The following is a 21,404-nucleotide window of genomic DNA, read 5'->3' on the forward strand; positions in this document are numbered from 1 at the left end:
TGTGAAAACTCAAGTTTATTTAATAGCAAGAGATTGTACAACAGTTATCCTATGATATTTATAGAGGCAATGGGGTCCGTTATTTTAATTAGCTTTCTGAAATATTTGATGATTTTTTTCTCTCACTGCAAGTTTTGTTTTTCCATTTGTTTGGTTGTGCATGTGTGAGTAATACCATGAGTATTATCAGTAAGACTATCAACACTGTGGGCACAAAAAGGGTGAAGAAATGGCCACTCATTCATAGCTTTTGATAGAGTCTTCCTTTAAATCTCTGCAGATGGAATGAAAACTAACTGCTAGAAAGCCTGATCTGAGGCTACTTGAAATAGATCAGTTGGACCAAGAGTATCAGGGCCATCAGGTACCTAAGTGTGGTGTTAGGGAAAGGCAATGCTATGACAAACAAGTCTCCAAAATGGCCTTAAAACTATGAAAGGGACCACAGCCCCACTAGGTCCCAATACACAGTATGAAATCAACCATATCCCCATTTCAGGGTTTTCACTAAATCACTAAATACAGGATGAGGGAAAAAATGGTCAGGGATCACAGAAATACAGAGTGATCCTAAGGGCTGCTAATACAAGTACAAATATATACTGAACCAGATACTCCCTGTTAATTTCTGTTGCAGCCAAAGAAGCCACACCAATTTACAGCGGGTGAAACAGGAGCAAGCTGATGTAGTTACCTCTCACAAACAGTTCTGTGGAGCATTTCTCATCACCAGCTGTTACGTAATAGCGAGCATCATCTGTCATGGTACAATTATTGATGAATAAAATTCGCTGGTTACCTTTGTGCTCAAAAATGTATCTGTTTGAACAGGAATGCAGGAAAGATACATTAGCAAAACTGCTGGACCCCTTTTGTTTTATGTAGAAAGTTGCTTTGGGGATTATTAGAGGCGAAAATCCTGTTTTTTACATAGAACTGGAAAAATTGTCCTGGGAAGCAGTTTCCAAGATTCAACAGAACTGTCATAGACTTTTTAGCAAAAAGAGCTATGGTGTAGAGTGACAACGAGCATCTTCTGGCTTGTTCCAAAATCCCAGGCTTGGGTGATATGAAAAAATAAAAAAAATGAGCAGGGTCTGAAGGATGGCAAATAAAATGGAGTCTGAAACTCTAGACAAGTGAAGATTAAAATAACTGGTAACAGGACACCATCCTCATTCCAACACTCTTAACATTTTTGGGAAGTATAATAATAGCCAAAGTTAAGAAGTTAGTATTATCGGTAGGCCAGATGGCACAAGAGATCAGTAATCGAATATGGGGTTTTGGTAATGGGATATGGAGCCTTTCACCTTTATGTCACCAGTTTAGATCTGCTCCAGGTTTGTAATGACCAAAACTCATTAGCATCAGACAGCTGCTTCAGCAGCCTGGAAGAAATGCACTGGAGAGGTATCCATATAGCTGCCTGCAGAACAGTTCTGAATTGCTCATGGCAGATATAGGGGCTAAAGAAAAGGTACCCTCTTTATTAGGCATTTTTTTGTCAACTATGAACATTAATTGAAATCCTTCATTGACTATGCAGTAACAGAATGAAGGAAATCTGCCCTTTCTCTGTAAGAGAGCTTTTGCCAATTACTATTTTTTCACAGAGCCAGAGGAGAAAGTTGCTAGGATTTTGTGCTGCTGAGAAACATTTGAGGAACATTACATTGTTGTGCCTTGTGCAATATAGCATCAATTGCATACTTTTCACATATAATGAAATTCAGAAATAAAATTGGTGCAACCTGAGCAAAAAGATAGATCTATGCAACACACTTGTCAAGGAAGAACGTGTGTACCCATTTTATTGCTTACATACAATAAAACCACTTACTTTGCACTTGGTCGTATTTCTTGGCCATTTTTATACCATTTCAGTTCCACTGTTGGATCTGCTAGCTCCACCATGAACCTTACTTTACCTCCTTTGTCCACCTGATATGCAGGATCAAGACCTTTGGCAAAAGCTGTTGTAGAAGCCAAGCGTTATTGTAAAAGAAGATCAGAAAACGAGAATATGAATGCTGAAATGACATTGCATAAATCTCATCAAAGCTGTAAGAATACATGCACACAATGTTATGCATCACTTTATATTCTTAGGCTAGTCCACATGAATCAGTTTATTTTCTAGAAACATTAGAATAAGTGCAAAGCTATGTAGATCTGATTATCCTGATCAAGTTCAAACTAATAGCTCTTCATGACTTTGCAGTGTGATTGTATTCTGAATAGGATTCAGTAGACATTGCTCTGACAGCTTGCTGAGAAGTGCTATGTCAAAATAAAATGGTATACAGCTGGTGCCATGGAATCATTTAAAATGAATCTGTTACAAAGGACTTCTCTATTAACACTGCCATGCAAGTTAACTGGGAATTTTAGGCTAAAATTCCTATTGAGCTTCACACTATCAGAATAAACACATTGGTTTGTCTTAAAGCCAAATTAGCCTTCCTGATCCTTTCTATAGACTGCAAGTTGTACATTGCAGTTCCACTTGTGATAAATGTTACAGCTGTGAAACATTTGCAAAAATATTTGAAACCAGGCAAAAGTTGTCATTCTGTGAATCCTAATGCAGCTTTTCAAAAAGGTTCTTTGACATGTGCAAATGTAGGCCAAGTTGTTCTGGGCAAGGTGCAATTCAAACATTTCAAAACATTTTAACATCAACATTTAGATAGTGCCAGCCACAAAAATTAGACCCTTGGGAGCAGATATCTGTGGCTCAAAAATAGATAAATAAATGGTGCCTCAAACAAATTGCCCACAGCTAAGTAATCAGTTTCTGGTAAGGTTTATATTACGCATATGTCTGATTGCAGGAGACTGAATATATTGACACAGGAGGAGTAGAGTTATTAAATCTGAAAAGGATTTTTTATGTATCTTGTTGCAGTGTAAAAGTTTCCAATTTATAATAAAGGTGGTGTGAGGGGAAGAACACCCTACTCTCATCCTGTCACTACTACAGCTATTTTCCCCAACATTTAGAGCTCCCCCTGTAGGGAGAACCCTGTCCACTGAAAAATCCTGATAAGGCTGGCAGCTCCATCCTACTCAACAGGGAACTGGAGAGAGGGACTAGACAGACTGGTCCCAGGTGCTGAGAGATGCCTTTTTCCCAGTAAAACATCCAGGCACTTCCACATGATGCATCTGAGTAGGGAGCAGCAATTCCTACCAGCCATGCAATTCCTGTCCCAGCTTCCAGCCCTGCTCCAGACTCCTGGGGGAAGGTGAGGGGTTTCCCTGGGCTTTCACCCCTTACAGAGCTCCACTGGATAAAGAAGCTGCCCTAGTGGCTCAGCCAAAGCCCATCGACCCCATTACTCCCTCCGTCAACTGTTGTCAGAATCAGACATACCAGCAAATGAAAAATATAAATAAAAATTAATGTGTAGTAACATAGCACATGTTATGATGTGAGGTAATGGGTGAGGAGAGAGGGTATATCAGGTGGCTGGGTTACAACTGGAATTGTGGAGGATTTCAAGTACACCAGAGGGGCTCCTCCAGGAAACTCGTGGAACAGGAGATGTATATATTGCATCCAGTTCTGGAATGCCCTCCAGGAACAAGCAAATGTCACAATAATGTATAGTGTGTTGTATTTGTATGTGTGCCTGTGTATTATGCAACATACACATATATTTTATATACACATATATATATATACATACATATGAACACATATCTATTTATTAAAAAGATATTAATGATAACACAAGGTCTAATTTCCATGTTGTTTGATCAGGTAACACCTTTCCACATAACTGGGTGACTTTGTTCCAGTTGAAACTACTGTCTGGCCAAGAGGGAGGAACGCCTTTGGCAAGCTCTGAATGGATAAGGTGTTTACGCTAACCACTTCTGATTAATTGCTTGCAGTAATAAGGCTTGAGTTGTAGTGTGCAAGGCCTCTTACATGGAAATGAAGCAAGTTTGGGTTTTTAAGGTGGACTCTCACATCTGACTACTGAAGATAAGACTATTCTGCCTTATCCATACCTGCACTCTTCTTCACTTCCCTGCGCATGCGCTTCAGACGCTTTAACATGCCTCTCAGGTCAGTGATTCCATACTGAAAAGCAATCTTCTCATATTCACTGGGATTTGCATTCTTCAGGAGCTCCCACACATCTACCTGAGGTTCTTCCTCTTGCTGTTTAATCTCCCTAACAGTAGCAAAACAAAATTATGGGAGAAGAGTTAGCAAGGCTTTATCGCACCATAAAAAAAGGTGAAGCTGAATCTATGGTGAGGTTAGAAATGTTTTGGTCAAAATTTGAAAGCCACCATCATATTTTTTTATTTCACTCAGTACTAGTGGAATAGCTCAGAATGACATTCACACTTTACTTCACACGTTTTCAAGGCAGAGTTTGGATATAAGTTTTAATTTGGCTTTTTCTGATGTAATCAGTTATGAGAGTTTTTATGTGACTTCATTATTTTAAAAAAATACAGTTTGAAAAGTAGTGCTATAATAGCATATGGGGTAACCTCACTTAAATCAGTTTTATCTGTTGTAACTTGAGTAGAATCAGTTACAATTTACGATGGCATCACTGAGATCTAAATCTAATCCATATATTTTATAATTACATAAAAATGCTTTCAAACCCTGAGTCCCTGTAACTGCTACTAGCGGTGGCCAATGAAAGGATGTTGAAATCCAAAGGAATCTGGGTCTGTATATAGTTACACCAGTGCTTCTCAGAGTTACTTAAAGTTGGCATATGGATAGGAACTGGAGATTTCCACACCAGCTTGGACTTGCGAGATGAATCTGTTGGCTTCCATGTTTATCTTAGTCTTAAGAGCAGGAAGTGTTTTCAGAGGCCTGTGTGAATAGCATCACCTTTATACAGAAGTTTCAATACCATATTTACTATCTGCAACTCCAGGCTAAGACAACCAATAAAGAGAAGTATAATTATTTTCACAATGGGAGCCATTAAATGAGGGAACAATGGAAGCATCCTAAACAAAATGATAATTTTTGAGATTGACAGCTTAGCTCAAAAAAGTGAACTGCTAGAACAATCCAGGAATTGGAGCAGAAATCTAGATATCTTTTTCCTGTAAATTCATTAGGATCAGACCAGGATCGTTCTGATTTGATCTAGTTGGTCTAACAAAATCAGTACTTTTTATAACAGAGTGAGAAAATAAACATTTGAGAAATAAAAAAAGACTGAACTTTGGAGTGAGACAGTTAGAGCTGATCCCTATCAAGTCTGACAGAGAATTTTCTTTAACACATACAGAAATAGCACTAAGCACCCCTGAGAATCTCTGCCTGGTTGGATGAGGAACTATGGTAAGCCACTTTGCTATTTAATCCATGAGGTTTATTAATTTTCATAATAAACCAGTGTTATTTTGAAAGGGAAAAATCTTTTCACTGAGAGGTCTTTGAAATACTTACATAGTTATCTTAGAAGTGTTGTTAGACAATCTCAGGTATGTAATTTTATGTTTCTCTACTTTTGTCTGTGCCCATGCTTTCTGAAGGGTGACTATGTACAGCAAACACTGGCGTTTCAGTGAGATTCCTTCTGCATGGCGGCAAGTCGAGATCAGCTTGCAAACACATCTAAAAGCTGACAGACCCCATGGGGTGGCATTCTCCTCTCCCAGGGCTGGCTGCTTGCCACGCAACCCCTGTCCGTGTTAAGGAGAGGTACGCTCCATGGGAATCAAGATAGTGTACCCCTTTAAATCAGGGAGTAGTTGAGAATGAGGCTCAGTTAGAGTATCCTGATTTTCAACCAGCTTGAAATAATTAATTCCAGACTGTTTTTTCCTCTTGCGTAACTGGAGAAGAGATTTTGACAGAGCAAACCAACTTTGTTCTGAGACCACCATAGTTTGTGTTGTGGATAGTGGGCAAACAATGCTTGGTGTTTCCTAAGCAGACTGACATCTGCACAAAATTGCTCTCAGACCTTTTCCCTGAAAATGTGCATTTCATTGAAAGATGTAGTTTTAAAAAAAATGGACCTAAATGTTTGAGCGGTTTTGAGATCTTGTGCCTTTTGGAATTTCATGCTGTTACTGACCCATTGCATTTATGAAGCATAAGTCACAAGTGGCTTACTGAGGTAAGAACTGGTTTGTCTTCCTGCAAGACCAGCACGAAATTAGAAAATAGGCAGTATATCGATTTTATGCATTTAGGCTTTTTTTTAAAAACATGTTTCAAGTACTATGCACCACAGGTGAAAAGTTCTAGCTCTTTCCTTGGTAATATAACCATACAGAAGAGAAGGAGTGCACCTGCAACATTGCCTCTTGAAAAAATTGAAATTAAAACATGTATTTGTCTTCATAAAAATGGATGTTAATATCGTCATTGGGGCTTAATTAGCAATCTTATTCAATTAAGCTCAGAAGTAAGGGGTTGCATTTCAGTGCCCAAAGCAATGAGCTGATGAACCGATTTGAACAATATCAAATAACAGTGTTTAAAAACTGAAAGTTTACTTTGCCCATTAACCACAGAATAGGTGTACTATGTTTATATGGCTATACAGTATCTTACAAAACATGTGAGTTACTTGTTAGTGAAGTGATAATGACTTAAATCACATTTCTCTTTCCGCAAAAACACCGAGACCTTTTACATGCAACTCTCCTGTTGTTAATAAAACACCCCACAGGCAGTCATGAGAACTGTTACAGTAAGTTGTATTAGTATGATAAAAGTCAAACTGAAGATCCTAATTAGGGATGAGAAGATTAGAAAACCAAAAACTTGGTGGGTTTGAACTGGTTCAGGTAATTCTTTCACTGCCTACTTTTACCTTCAGCCTTTCCTCTTTGCTTTAGTTGCTTAGATACTATCCTCACCATCATAGCCCATGAGCCCATTGTGAACTTTTAATGTAATTAATACTACCTATTGGGTTTTCCTCTTTCAGAGTAAGTGGTAGATGAGATAAAGGATCTCATTCCATTTCCAGTTATCTGTGGTCAGTTGCCATTGATTTCCATGGCATATAGAATTTCTGTGATAGATTTAAAAAAAATGACAAACTAACTATCTTGTCTTAACCTGTTAAAAGACTAAACTGCGTTTAAGTTCTGAAATAGCTAGAGGCATAACTATCATAACACCAGATTTTCAAGGCAAACACGTGCACAAGTTTTTTTTCCATCACAGCATTTAAGTTGAATAAAACACCATTGAACATTTGTGTGCACGTATTGAAACAGAAAGCTACGAAGAGTTAATACCGATGTCTATGGTATGAAAGCATGAGATTTGATTTTCCATACAAGAATGCTTATAAAATCAAATTAAGGTGTACCCAAAGAAGTAAATGTAACCCTTGCAGTTTTTTACTCTTGCACCAGACTCGATTTTCTGAACTGCTCATCCCTGTGTAGGAAATTGTGCCCCTCTACTCTCCATGCAAACACAAAAGAAATAGCAAGTAAACTAAATGTTATTGGCCTCTTTAGGATGTGGCTCACTTTTTTCCCAGTGTAGACAAATCTGAGGTTTCTTTTCCGCACACTTAAAGGTACTTAACTGAATATTTGCATATTATACTATGAGAACAATAGTTAGAAACATTGAAAAAAAAAAAAGAAATGTCAGAAAATTCTTAAGTTATTAATGCTACACCTGACTCTTTCTGTGTGCGAACCTAATGGTTTGCAATCCACACCTGCTCACTGCATCACTTGGTTCTCACCTACGTTTCAGGAGACCACTAAAGTCAAGTTCTCCTGCATCGTCTTGTCCATCACCGCTGTTATTAATAGAAAAAGATCAAATCTTTGTTTAATACAGGAAGACTTAGACAACACACATTGCAAACGCTCTACATGTCTCATATACTCAACACTGTCCAGACACACAAATAATGGTATAAAATCAACACAAACTTGTATTCTTTTTCACACAAATTATGTTTCCTTAGGCACTTGTGAAAAATAACACAAAGGTTTGTATTGCTTATTATTATACTTTGATGACAAATTTTTGTAACTGCATACATAAATTTGCCAAGATTTGTGTTAGATTTCAGTAACACAAATAAATGTGAGCTAGTCAACACAATGAGCTTTGTTTTTCACTTCCATAGCCTATGCATATAAAAACAAAGGGCTTGTGCTGATCTTTTGCTATGAATTTAAAACAAAGATTTGCATTGCTGGGTGGGGCTTTTAACAATGCACAGCTGTGTCAAATAGTGATTGCAAAGCACTACACTTAAGATTTAACCTTTCTCTAAACAAAGAGAGAAATCAGTTAAAAAAAGAAGAAAAAGTACATTGTGCATTTTTACAGATAGAATCACAGTCCTGTGAAGGTGCATTTCTTTCTACAATGTGGCCTTAAGCAGTAACACCTTATTATAAAGCACATATAGACAAAAGAAATGCCCTTAATATTTGTAAAAAGGGCAAAATCCTGCAAATGTTAAGTCAAATGATGCCAATATTTAATTTTAGATTTTGCATGCAAGATATTCACTAGGAAATCAGAAAATATTCAGATATCCTCATCTGCTTGGGCAGAATAGTTATTGCAGCTTTTTTAAAATGTGCTCAAGAAAGGAATGCACTTTGAATGTAATATTTTTTGCATTTACTCTTTAAATCAAATCCCTCTAAATAAAAGAAGTTACTTCTGAATCACAGCTTTGCTTGCATGTGTAAATTAACAAACTGCACTAATTTCTGTTTGTGAAACATTTTCATTCTGAACATTTCTGTCCTTGTAAGGCAATTTTCTCCATAAAATGTAAAGATGACTTCTATATCGATTTGAATTGCTATTTTATCACAAAGGTAACAAAACTTAAGACACAATGCTTTATCTTATGTCCTCTACAATATGTTATTTGTACTTTTTTCTGTAATTATGGCCTTATGACACACTTTTTTACCGTAAGGTAACATAAAGCCAGATTCTATCTTCTTGAAATCAGTGTGATTTTTCTTTCCGCTTTTAGTCAGTACAGGATTGGGACCAGGAACTTGCATATTGTAGCTGACGACTTTCAGGAAACATGCGGTAGAGTATTTTAATAAATGAAAATATGATTTTAAAAACCCCTAAAGAAACACATGTTTAATTGCCTTAAAAATTCCATCTCCTCTTCAAGCAATGACACTGTAATTTCACAGTATTTAATGTCATATGTGCTATGTGTTGTAGCTATTTCATTCCACCCACTGCCAACTACCCTAAACCCCACTTCTTTAATCTTGATTTGCAAAAACATATTTTTAAAGTATTTGATACAATTGTCTGCCAAGACTGGTACAAGTTCTGTGCATGCTACCAGCACCCATTACTGAGGAGCTTCATAGGATCACTGTTTGAAGTTACCTTCTTTTGAAAGCAGATCTGATGTCAATGGATGGAGCAGCTTGGGAAGATTCTATGAAATAACAGTAATACAGGAATTAAAAACATAATTTGAAAATAATGAAATTTATGTAATCAGTGTAATTTGGTATATGAAATTTGTTGTTTCCTGCTACATGACCACATCTGATAAATGCAAAGCTTCTCAGTGCCAAGCTAAGTTTAATGAATGCATTTCTCTAAACTACTTTCCGTGGTTCTGCATAGGACATCTCTCTGGGATGTTTCTCTGCAGTCCCCTTCCTGCCTATATACAGGCTCTGGCCTTTTTGCCTCCCCATTCTCATTTCACTCCTGCTTGCGTCTTGCACTTTCTCAGTATGCTCAGCATCAGAGGAAAGAGACAGTCTTCTCTACAACTACAGACTCACATTGATTCTCGGTGCAAGGATGAAACCCCCTCGTGTGAATTACCCATTTGTGCCAGCCCAAATCAGATGAAGTGGTTCTGATCCACAGCCAGTGAATGGATGCAGACAGGCTGGCCGCTGCCTCGCTGACCTCTGAATACATGCACCTACCTATGCCCCTTGGGTTGTCAGTCAGCCGTCAAATGTCCCCTTAACTGTGACTGGCTTCCCCTGACTGGTGAACAAACAGTCCGGTCTAGACCATTTCATAGGTGTGCCTTATAAGGATGAATAACTGTTTTGTCCACTGGCTGCTGGCCCTGGCATTTTGGAAGATATTCGTCTTTCTTAGTCTGATTGTGCAGGCATGTGTGCACTGTTGTGCTCGCAGAACTGCTCTCGAAAGACAAGATAAGCCTGTGGGTTAACATTTGCCAGAGTAAGGCCTTTTATAACATAAAAGTAGACAAAGGCACGACTCTCCAGGGCTCTCCACATTGTGCTATTCTTTATTTTGATGAAGAGTGGAAGAAATAGCTTTCTGGAGTATGACCATCCCCCTCCTGGTCAGGGTACAAAACATTGGTGAGCCGTGAACCCTCCACGTCCCTCTGCTCACACGCCGCCAGCTGAAGCCTCATGGTAAATAGCCCTAAGCCTCGCTTTCTGTCTTGTGTGCCAGAGCCTGATTTGAATTCAATGCTGGTTTTATCTGCCAGCTTTTCTAATTTTTGGATAAATATCTCACATGCTATCTATCTCAATGTTCATTTAAACAATAAATTACAGACATTTAAGAAAATTCTCTGGGCTCTATGCTAAAAATGTTCACTTTAAACATTACTTCACTTAAAGGTTCTGAACAAAATCAGGTGGCAGTTCAGTTTAAAAAAAGAGAAATCTTTATGAAGCTTTACAGATACAAATGGAATCTTACCAGTGACTTCAAGGTCAAAAGAACAACTATCAAACTTGTCCTTATACGACACTTCACAGCGATAGTTCCCTGCATAGTTTTCCTTAGCTTGAATGATATGCATCTCAAATGTGTGAATCTAAAAATCAAACATAATTGTTTATTAATGTGGGGGATACATTTGCACAAAGCAGAAGTTAAAAGATTAATCTTTCAGACCTAAACCAGGAGCAAGGAATAACTCAAATAAAGGGCTCTGGAAAGAAACTGGGACGCAGATATGGCAACAGAAAACTTTGATTTCCCCACCACTGCTTGTCTGGCCCTGGGAGACCAGAAAAGTCTGCTTCTGCACAGGGTCAGAGATCATCACTGAAATCTGGAAGCCAGGGTTAGAATCCACTGCTCTTTAATTTCTACTTGTTGTCTTAAATTGATCTTTAAGCTCTCTTTGGAGCTTTGCCTCCGTAAGAAAAAAAAAAGCAAAGACACACCTTAGTGTGACGCTCAAAGGACTCTTTCAGCTGCAGGTGCTTCCCCGCTTTGCTGGCCAGGTCCATCCATTTTCCTTTAAACCACTTAACATTTGGCTTTCGGAGAAGATCTTTGGCTTCTACTTTGGCTATAAATGTAATATTCCCACCTTTTAAAAAGAGAAAAGAGTAATGCAGTCATTGAGGAACATGCGGTTGATCAGTCACATCTGTACAAGTTTCTTCTACTACTGGTCCTTCCAGTCTCCATGCACTAGCATGACAGCATGACACTAACGATCAGATGGAGTCACACAGGCTATGAAAGTGTTGCAGTGTTACAGAGAGTAATGATTTTGGGTCTGGAAGCCTTCTGCCCATATCAATGTGGAGCTTGAGACACTGGGAAGCAGGATAAATTAGTGGAGGCAAAACTCCATGTTGTCATGGGTGAATTATTCCCAATATTTGAATTTCCTTGCTTAAAATAAGCTCAGGTGTTCCTAGGCTACCAGGCAGTTGTAACATGAATAAACTCCAGTCTGGAAAAGAAAGCCTGGAGCTCTTAATGCATTGCTATCATTAATTCTTTAAGCTGAGAAGGGAGTCTTCTCTAAACAATAATTTGGGAATAGTGAAAGTTAGCTCAATTTTCAGAACAGCACTGCCCAGCCCCTGCTGGGTTTCCATCCTAACATTCATGGGCTCCAGAGGAGAATACAGCTAACTTATTGTATTTATTTTCCAAATAAATCCTCCCAAAATGCTCTTTTTCTACTCAGAAACCGAGAAAAATAATAGGCGTGCATAAAAAAACCCCATCTGACCACATCTTAGTGTATCCAAGTACACAACAGACATCTTAAGTAGCCTGTACTGAACTTCTCACCATGGCTGCTACCCCGCTTAGGGTGCAGCTACCTTACCATGACAGTATGGCTCAGGAGTGCAGTTTGGAAGTGAATCTTCTAACTGTCCCCATTTACTGTGCTCTGGTTCACAACACAGAAAATCCTCACCATGCTTGAACTGGATTCCTCTGGGGTGAAATTAAAGCCAAAGATATGCCCTGAGAGTTTATCACCGGTGCTCCAACTGCTAATAGGTATATTGGCCACTGGACTAAACCAGAGCTAGTCCAGAGCAAATGGTTACGGTGGGGGTGACCCTACCAGCTTCCCTACAGAGCTGTTACTATTAGTCTACTTGCTAATTTACACACAGGTGTAAGGTACAAAAGTTGACCCAGCAATCTCTAAGCTATGCTACAGGCCTTTGGGTAAATCTTCCTGACATATGAATAACAGTACAGCCAACAGGATCACAGTACCCAGCTCTTTTCCCAGAAACTATCCTCTTACCCATTGTGCTCAGTAAATTATTAGATTTTTAGCTCGTCTTGGATTAAACAATTGGTTTTTGCTTCTCTTTGTACAGTCTTTTTTGCTGTCGAAGAGTGGCGTTCACATCCAGCTAAAATCAGTGGATGTACTTGCAGCTGAGGGCAGAAGCTGAGTGTCACAGGAACTGCACCTACCTTTCCTGGCTCTGCCTCAGTCTTTGGGAGTGGCTTTTGGTTTTGTTTCTAAGCACTTACCAACGCTCAAAAAAAATTCGATGAATAAAGTGGATCTTTGGGAATCATCGTGTTTTTCTGTCTCTTCTGGAGCTCCTTCTCCAACAGACCATACTGAGATGCAGAGAGAGAGGGAAATGTCAATCATCTGAGTGTGTTCTACTCTCTCAAAAATACACTTACCTGAACTTACTAAACTTTCTAACCCTATTACCTCTCTCTTCAGATGTCCTGAACGATATGTAAGTTTTTGTTCATATTGACATCCACTGCTTGGCTGTCACATTGTGTACAGTTGCTGCAAGAACGCTACCTCTGTGGTGACAGAAAATGAAACTATCAGGGAGGAAGAGAGGGGAGCCTGATCAGCCAAGACGGGTACTGAGCAACTCGAATGGCACCAGCATTCAACCATGAGTGCTTTACAGAGGCAATGCACAAAGGTCAGCTCTTTGTTTTTCAGAAGAGATGGAGGTTCTGAAAACACAAACAGCTACAAGCACAAACAAAACACGTATGATGCATAGTTTTGGTGGGTATCCCTCAAGCCCAAACTCAGTCAATTGTACAAGCTAATTTTTCCTCTTTGTCTGCAAAACAGGGCAGGGATAAAGCTTACTTTTGAACTTTGTTATCTTCTACCATCACAGAAGCAGAGAGTTTGGGGATCAGTCACTACCATGTCCTGCCATGTGTATCGGCTGATATTTTACAGAAAAATAGTTTGTCAAATGGAAATGATTGTGTTATACGTTCAGACACAGCATCTTCTCACCTGGAAACTGGAATTTTGGAACTGAAAAGGAACAACAGTACTGAGAGAAGCATCAAGTGAGTGGTCTCCCCAGGGCAGAGAACTCTACCAGCACAGCTGTGCATTTCTGGTCTTTCTGCTCACCTGAACAGCCCCTGGCTTTGTGCTATGCAGTTATATCTTGGGTAAATACATGCAAAACCATGGTCAAATCTGATTCCTTACAAAAAAAGGCAAGGAGAGCAACGCGGTGAACATCTGTCCATCACCTACTGTCTTTTTGCAGAGAGGCAAAGCATGTGCCTCATATTCCAAGTGAGAACTTGTGGAGTCGAAATGCCACATCTTTTTTTGAGGAATTATCGCCAGTGCATAGGGGAAACTGAGTAAAAGCAGTGCTGCCATGGTAGTACCGAAGAGCAGAGCAAATATGGAAATGTACAGCTACGATTAACAAAGTAATCTGTCTGTTTCAAACCAGAGCTGCATCTCCCTTGTTCCCCTTGAACTTCTAGTTGTTTCAGAAGTGAAGGTAGCTTTTTTAAGCTTATCCAATGCTCTTTTGGTTTTGTTTTCACAACTAGCATAAATGAGGAACCAGTCACATAACACTTCTCACTTAGTCAAACCCTGGTCTTGAAATTAAAAGTTCCTTTCCCTGCTCAGTATTTTGTGTAGAAACTTATTTGCCAGAAGTCAGAACCGTCTTCCTAGTATGTAGAGATAACTGCTACAGGAACCTTTTTAACTCATGAAAATTTCCATCGCTCATGAATGCAACACAACTCATGACAAGCATGGGAAAATGCAACCAAACTGTTTTTATTATCCTAAAGTCTATTAGGAATTTTTAAATGTATAGAAATGCTAGCTAGCTTTGCTATAAAATCTTTGCCTTTCAGTCTTTCACTGAATTATGGGTGGTGTGCCCAACACCTCTGTATACGTCTGCTTGTACAATATTTCTTACACGTGAAGACATTCATGTATATACGCACATGTATATACACATATATGAAAACATATACACAGACATACATGAACACAAATATATATAGATACTCATCTATATATACTATCTGTCTAATCTAGATGTTTAGATTATGCCAATATAACATGCTAGTGTATGGAAACAACGTAAGAACAAGTGATAGTTACTGGTGTGGACAGAATGATGTGACAATGCTCGGTACAGGACCTGGTCACGTGCAGTAACAAACCTAACACACCACAGGTTGAAATGGAAAAAGGATATTAATAAATGGAAGAAGCTTACATAGAGTCATTAATTAGGTACCACATAAAATAATGCCTAAATATTATCATCACCTTTAGCTATTAATGTTTTCAAATTTATTAAACAAACAGGACAAAACGTGGGTTTGACGTTGGCTCAGGGGGCTGGCATAGGCGGCTATGCCAGGTCAATAACCATGGTTGAAGTACCTGCTGCTCATTTTGTTCCACAGGCTGCAAATCCTGAAACCACAAAAGTGGGTGTAGTATGTGTTACCTGCCAGGGTAGGAAGAAAGAGGTTATGACTTTGCTAAGTTTTCCCCACCGTCCTTTGAGCTGTGAGAAGAAGCCATTCTCCTACAGTCTCCTGGGGTCTGTGTGTGTGATTCAGGTAAGCCACTGTCACCCTGTAGGCTGAGGAGGAAGGGAATGGCTGTGTATCTATCCATATAGAAATAGATATAGATAGATAGGTATGTATGTATGTGTAAAATACTGGTACATGTCCTGTCTTGTGCAGCAGCACCTTCTCTCACTGCTGGTTTAGCTGCTAGAAACCTGTTTGCGCTGATACTTAAAAGCATTTCAAAAGTTGTAGTTTGATACTGTATAAACAATGAAAATAAACCTGAACATTATCTTTAAGAAATAAAGTGTTAACAATAATTGTATTCTGTAAATTTTGGAGCGTTTCATCATGTTTTTCAGGAGGTCTCACCTGAATCTTTTCTTTCCGCTGGCTTAGACATCCCATCTGAAAGGGAAGAGCAATTTAGATAACACCAGCTCAGAGATCACAGCTTAACTGACCTCAGATCATTGGGATTTTAAGAACACTGATTCTTCATGCAAGAAGATTAGACTAGTTATTTAGGACCATACCCATGAGGAGCTACAGAATACCAGAAAAAGGAAGTGAACAGCTGAGAAAAAAAAAAATCAGAAATAGTTCCCCCTTTTCTCTAGAAAATCTAAATTAGTTTAGTTTAATTCCTATTCAAGATTTCCTTTTTAGTAGTTCATATTTAGAAGGATTCTGTGAAGCTGATATTTTCTTCATGATTTGTGTAGTTCCAGATAACAGATCAATTTATGTTGTTCAATATTTGTCTGAAGGGACAGTACTTGGAATTATTTAAATAGTCTATTTATTTATCTAGGTTGAGCAAAATAACGATAAATTGTTAAAATTAAATTTTAGAGTTTTGTGATTTACAGTTTTATTTATATATTTAGCTTTTACCAACGAGGTCCTCTACTACTGTAAATCAATATACTGCTGCTGACTTTACAGATAGCATTCAGCCCAAAGTTAATAATGCAAATTCTTTCAGGAGAAATCAAGAAAATATGATCATTTAAGGCAGTGAAGATAATTAAGAGGATGTTTCTCATTTGACATACTGCAAAGCGTTTTCTAGCATTCAAAATCTCCGTTTCATTCACAGTTTATTTTAAAAAAAATTATTAAGCAAGCAATGGGGAAATTTTACCCATGTCACCTCTATCATGATGGACCCATGTGCTGTTAGTTTTTTTTTACTGCCAACAACCAAAGGCATTTTATCTGCCAGCTTGACAGCAATGGCTTGGAGCAGCACATTCACTACTACTACTACTACTACTACTACTGTGTAGTTGCAGAGGGATTGCTAGAGGTGATTGACAATTATGTGGAAAAACCTGTTTTGAATTCATAATGCATCTGTTTTATTTGTAATTCTGGAATTTGCTTTCAAAATTAACCTTAAAAATGCAGTCTATATTTGTTGATAGGAAAAAATAAGGGGAGTTGCTTTCAGAGCTGCTAACCGATATTTTACCTTCCAATGGCAGAAGTTCTACCAAAGACCTCAAGACAGGTCTGGAAAGGAACTTATCTAGTATGAAGGTCTTGTACTTCTGAACAGAGATCAATTTAATGTAGGGCACTTCATAAATTTTTTTCTCTAATTAGTATGTTTTGAGTTCAGTCCAATGGTTTGGACTCTCTCTTCATTAATAGTCAAGAGAAAAATACATACATACATACACACACAAAGCACTATCGCAGTCCTAACCTGCTGGTGGAGTACTAACTGAAGTGTCATCTTCATCTGTGAAAAAAAATACAAATAAAAAAGTACATAAAGAAACCGAAAGCACAGACGATCATCTGCTTTTAAACAATTACATGAAAATGTAAAACCTGCAAAAGAAAGGGAAAGAAATCATAATAGTCAGGAGCATTCACAATGGAAGCTTCAAACTGATGGAGAAAGCTTTGTGTAATTCAGTAGCTGAAATGGTAAACCTTAATGTTTCAAGCAAGTAAAAGAAAAATGAGATGTGGACTGTGATCTATTATTAAATCATGAGTTTATATGAAAGCTGCTGAGTGGTTCTGTTTGTTAGAGATGTAATCCACAGTAAATACAAAAAAGCCACAATGAAATCAAGGTCAATCACATATCTGACCTGAGGAAGATGCCATTTCTCTGATGACCACGTCTGCAATTAAAATGTGCACCATATATGCATTCAGCATCATTAAATCAAGATATGCAACAGTTAAAAATAGTCCCCTTTAATTACTTTTTAATTTATGTATTAGAATATTAGTTTAAAATGCAAGGAATAAACAACTCATTTTATCCTGTGTTATAGGAGAATAATTTAAAATAAGGACAGAACAGAACTATCATCATCACACTGCATTTTCCTTTTAATCACACTAAAATTTGACCATCATCATGTATTAAATCACTACAAGCAATTGTTATAGAGGTATTTTGAAATTTTTAATCTCATAGAGTACATTGAGGTATATATTTATATAAATCAAAAGCCTGAAAAAACATGAAACTGGCATGAAATACTGTAATCATGATTATTAGAAAACCAGAATAAGGTAAAGACTATCTTTACAAGAGTCTCCTACATCTCTTTGAATTTTGGATGTTGACTAGAAACCTCAGAGATATCAGTTTCTGATAAATATATGCAAAAAGTCTTAGTGTCTTAAAAGCCTAATAGTAAAAAATAATATTAAAATTACCAATGTAGCATTTGAAATGCTAGAGTAAACTAGATATATTTAGGATTTAATACACATGTAATGTAAAGATAACATGGCTTTTATACGGTATCAGAAAGTCATCTGGAGAACATTTCAAAGTGGAGGAAAAGAGAGTTGAACAAGAACAGCCTTGGAAAAATATTAACCCACATTTTTAAACTGGTTTCTTCTCTTTTTTTTTTTTTTTTTTTTTTTTTTTTCTCTTTTTTTTTTTTTTTTTTTTTTTTTCCCAGATTTTAGATTTGGGGTTCCAGAATCAAATTTTAACTCTGAAGTTATCCTTTGATTTTGACCTTAAAGTTATAATTTGCGTATATTTTTTCAAGGAGAAATGTAATAACTATGACAAAACCACATATTTACAAAAATGCAACTAGATTTTATATTGGTCATATTAATTTTTTGTGCTTGCTTAACCACTGAAGGCTAATTTAAAGTCTGTTAATAGAATTTAACTACTTAGCTGTAACATTTTACTCATTCCTTTTTAATAATTCAACAAACTTCTTTTTAAAAATCCCTCGAGAGGAGGATGTCAGTTGTAAAAGGTAGGCCTACACATGAAGGATTAATGTGTTATCTTACAAATATGATTTCTTATTCATAGCAAAAAAAAAAAAAAGAATTCATTTAGTGGAAGAGTTCTCACCACCTGCATCATCCAATGGCATAAGCAGACATTGAAGATGTTGATTTTCAGTGAAAGCACAGTAGTGATAAAGTCATGATAGATGTTTTGACATATTGTGCTAGCAACTAAATGAATGCAAGGCTAAGTAATTCCACTGCAAATCTTTCTCCATATTTCATGAAAGTATAAAGCGTACTTTCAGCTCTTTTTGTCAATAATGTCACCATTGTGGTTGATGATGGCTTGAAGAGGTACAGAATATTCTCTCTGGCCAGCAAAAAATAATTAAGTTCAATCAGCATAAAACATTTGATATGATGCATCCTACATGATGATGTATGATAATCACATTATTAAAGGACCACTCTATTTGACTTCTATTTTCTTTAAACATTTGAAAAACTAAAACAACAAAAAGGTGTTTTGCAGAGGGATTGCTAGGGTTTCTCCAGGGTAATCTATTGTTTTTCAAACAAAATGTGAACATTAAACACAAACAAATTAAAACAAACATTTCAGAAGTATCAAAATGAAAGCACAATAGAATGTGCTGTAAATGGAAGAAGTATGAAAACAATACAAGCCAGTAGGATTGTTTTGACAAAGGGTAATTATCAATCCATCACTCTTTATATTTCAGGCTTCTAGGACGAAATGAGCCAATTATAGAAAAAATATTAAAAATGGTTCAACAGCTATAACCAATTTGCTTTCTGTGATGAACAATTGTTTATGTTAGCAATAAATTCTATTTAAAGATAATAAAAATAATGAAAATACCAGACCTGGTGGTCGACCTATGATCACTCGTTCACTGTCCTTATCTTCCGCAAGTAAACTTTTAATGGAATATATTTAGCAATCTGTTTTGTAAGAGCTTGGTATGAAGAAATCACTTCATTCATTTGATGGTAGGTCGATAGGATGTGTTACTCTATAGAGATTTCTGTTCTTTGGCTTCTATTCGTCTATGGCACATTTTCATTAACAAATAGATTATTTACGTTTATTTCCTTGTATCTAAATGATCACATTAACTGAGGCTCTTGGAGCTCTATCAGGAGTTGAGCATTGCAGGAGGAAAGAACACTCCATATCGCAGAAGTAGCTTGTAAAATATTTTTATACTCACAGTTAGTGTAACCTCAGTATTAAAATTTCTGACTGCTGACACAACTGACAGAAAAATCTGTCAAAAATATAAATAGTAACTGCTGATTTATATATGAACTGCTGTTATCAAGCATTTTAGACCTTCTACTTTCCCTTGATTTGAAATCTACCACACAAAATTGGAAGCTGCTATTCTGCCATCAGTCACATTGTTGATAAACTTGATGTTTTGCAGAAGTGGCAAAATCACATTAATCTAATATTTTACTTTTCTATTTTTTAGCTGTTTAAAAGAAGACTTGAAAGCCATGTGTCAACGTCAAAAGCCTGGTGCTACAGAACCAAACAGGAGAATTTTGGAACTGACTCCACTGGAGCAGCATCTCAAACTTGATTTGATCAGCTAACAGAGCCGGTAAACTAACTAATATTTCTTGGTTGTTGTTCCCTGCTGTCACTCACTGACGACCACGGGAGCTGGCATGAGAGATACGGCAGGCGTATATAGGCAGAGTGGTGAACAGGGGAGAGACGCTGATTTGCAGCTGCAGGTGACTTCAGGGTGCCTTAACATTTACCTGTGCTACTGTGCACTGGAGCAAGTGTTCAGGGCTAAGGCAGGAGGCAGATAAACACCACAAAGAGTGAACCTTTGTCTTCATGGTACATAAATAAATACAGAGTAACCCAGTCTACTGGCTGAATAATTTTGATTTATGCTGAAATTACTGAGTGCAGTTTAAGCCTTCTGAGACTAAGAGTTTAAAATTTAGTTGCCTTCAATTACCTATCTGATTTTTCAAAGAGTATTCAGCAGTCCCATCGAGGGGACTTGGCACTTTGGAAATGGTAAATGAAGTACATACATACAGCAATGGAAGTTTTAGTAGAGAGATGAATGGATAAGTGAAACCTGGAAAAATACAAGGATGAAACATGCAAATGTTTTAGTAGATGGTTGGATGGAACCTAGGAAAAAAGCTCTCAGTAAAACATGCAGAAAATTTAGTAGTTCTCTGAATGGCTGGATGTGACCTAAAAAAGGAATGAGCAAATTGATATTAAAGTTCAATTATTATTTCAGCAAGTGGGAACACAATTGTAACAATATTCAATCTGTAAGATAATGCTAAAATTAAAAACAAAGGCAGAAGAATTTAAAGTAAATGAGTATGGGATAACATAGTAAATTTGGTGGGATTTCTGCTGAGACAGTTTTTTCGCTGAAAATAAAATGGATGATCATATATATCCAGAATTTTTTACAACATTATTTCAGATGTTTTTGAAACCAGAAATGCTAAAAGTTTATTCTATGTGAGAAAATTTTATTTTTGCTGCTCTGAGCTACTAATTTACAGTGAAATAGCCACAAGATAACAAAGAATTTATCACACTGTCTGCCATTTCTTAACTTTACAATGAACATAAAGGAACATAAATATGTAATTTCACACAGACAATAACTACTAAAAAGAAATAGAACAGTAAAACACACACACAGATAGGTATAGTTTATCTTCCTAACTTCTGCTATTAACTTTGTTTTAGAAAGAGGTGAAAATTATGGGCTCCATAGTTTATGTGGACTACTGAGCTTTCTTTTCTAGATGTCAGGTTCCAGCACAGCCTGACTGTGCTGCAGAGAGGGGCTGGCCTGGGTTCCTATGGTGTGCTGTGTCTTATAAATTATCAGCAAAGAAGTCACAACTGCTAAAACACAGGTTTTGTAGAATCGCTGTAGAATTCAGATATGAAATCTTTCCTATCTCATTCCCATTTATGGAAGTACCCAAATCTGTTACTTCTGAAGCTACAGAAACAGTTTTATAAATAGCTTATACAAAAACTAACCTCTAGCTGGTTCTGTTCTCATTTCCTTGTTGAACC

At 37.2% G+C, this 21,404-nt stretch overlaps 1 protein-coding gene across 1 annotated transcript in view; it reads right to left on the reverse strand.

Annotated features, from left to right (window-relative positions):
- The window catches only part of MYBPC1 (myosin binding protein C, slow type), a gene marked incomplete at its 3' end in the record, with an annotated part of 79,963 nt that overhangs the window by 31,899 nt on the left and 26,660 nt on the right, over positions 1 to 21,404 (reverse strand). Inside the window, exons 2-11 of the mRNA XM_009703107.1 lie at positions 16,773 to 16,808; positions 15,431 to 15,466; positions 12,743 to 12,835; positions 11,167 to 11,315; positions 10,694 to 10,811; positions 9,368 to 9,407; positions 7,722 to 7,778; positions 4,024 to 4,190; positions 1,844 to 1,976; positions 695 to 819 (exon numbers count right to left, since the gene is read on the reverse strand). Of these exons, the coding sequence (XP_009701409.1) occupies positions 695 to 819; positions 1,844 to 1,976; positions 4,024 to 4,190; positions 7,722 to 7,778; positions 9,368 to 9,407; positions 10,694 to 10,811; positions 11,167 to 11,315; positions 12,743 to 12,835; positions 15,431 to 15,466; positions 16,773 to 16,808 (954 nt within the window). The remainder of the gene's footprint in view (positions 1 to 694; positions 820 to 1,843; positions 1,977 to 4,023; positions 4,191 to 7,721; positions 7,779 to 9,367; positions 9,408 to 10,693; positions 10,812 to 11,166; positions 11,316 to 12,742; positions 12,836 to 15,430; positions 15,467 to 16,772; positions 16,809 to 21,404) is intronic.

Source organism: Cariama cristata, unplaced genomic scaffold (genome assembly GCF_000690535.1).
Source record: "Cariama cristata isolate BGI_N322 unplaced genomic scaffold, ASM69053v1 scaffold20626, whole genome shotgun sequence".
In the NCBI taxonomy this organism is placed as follows: domain Eukaryota; kingdom Metazoa; phylum Chordata; class Aves; order Cariamiformes; family Cariamidae; genus Cariama; species Cariama cristata.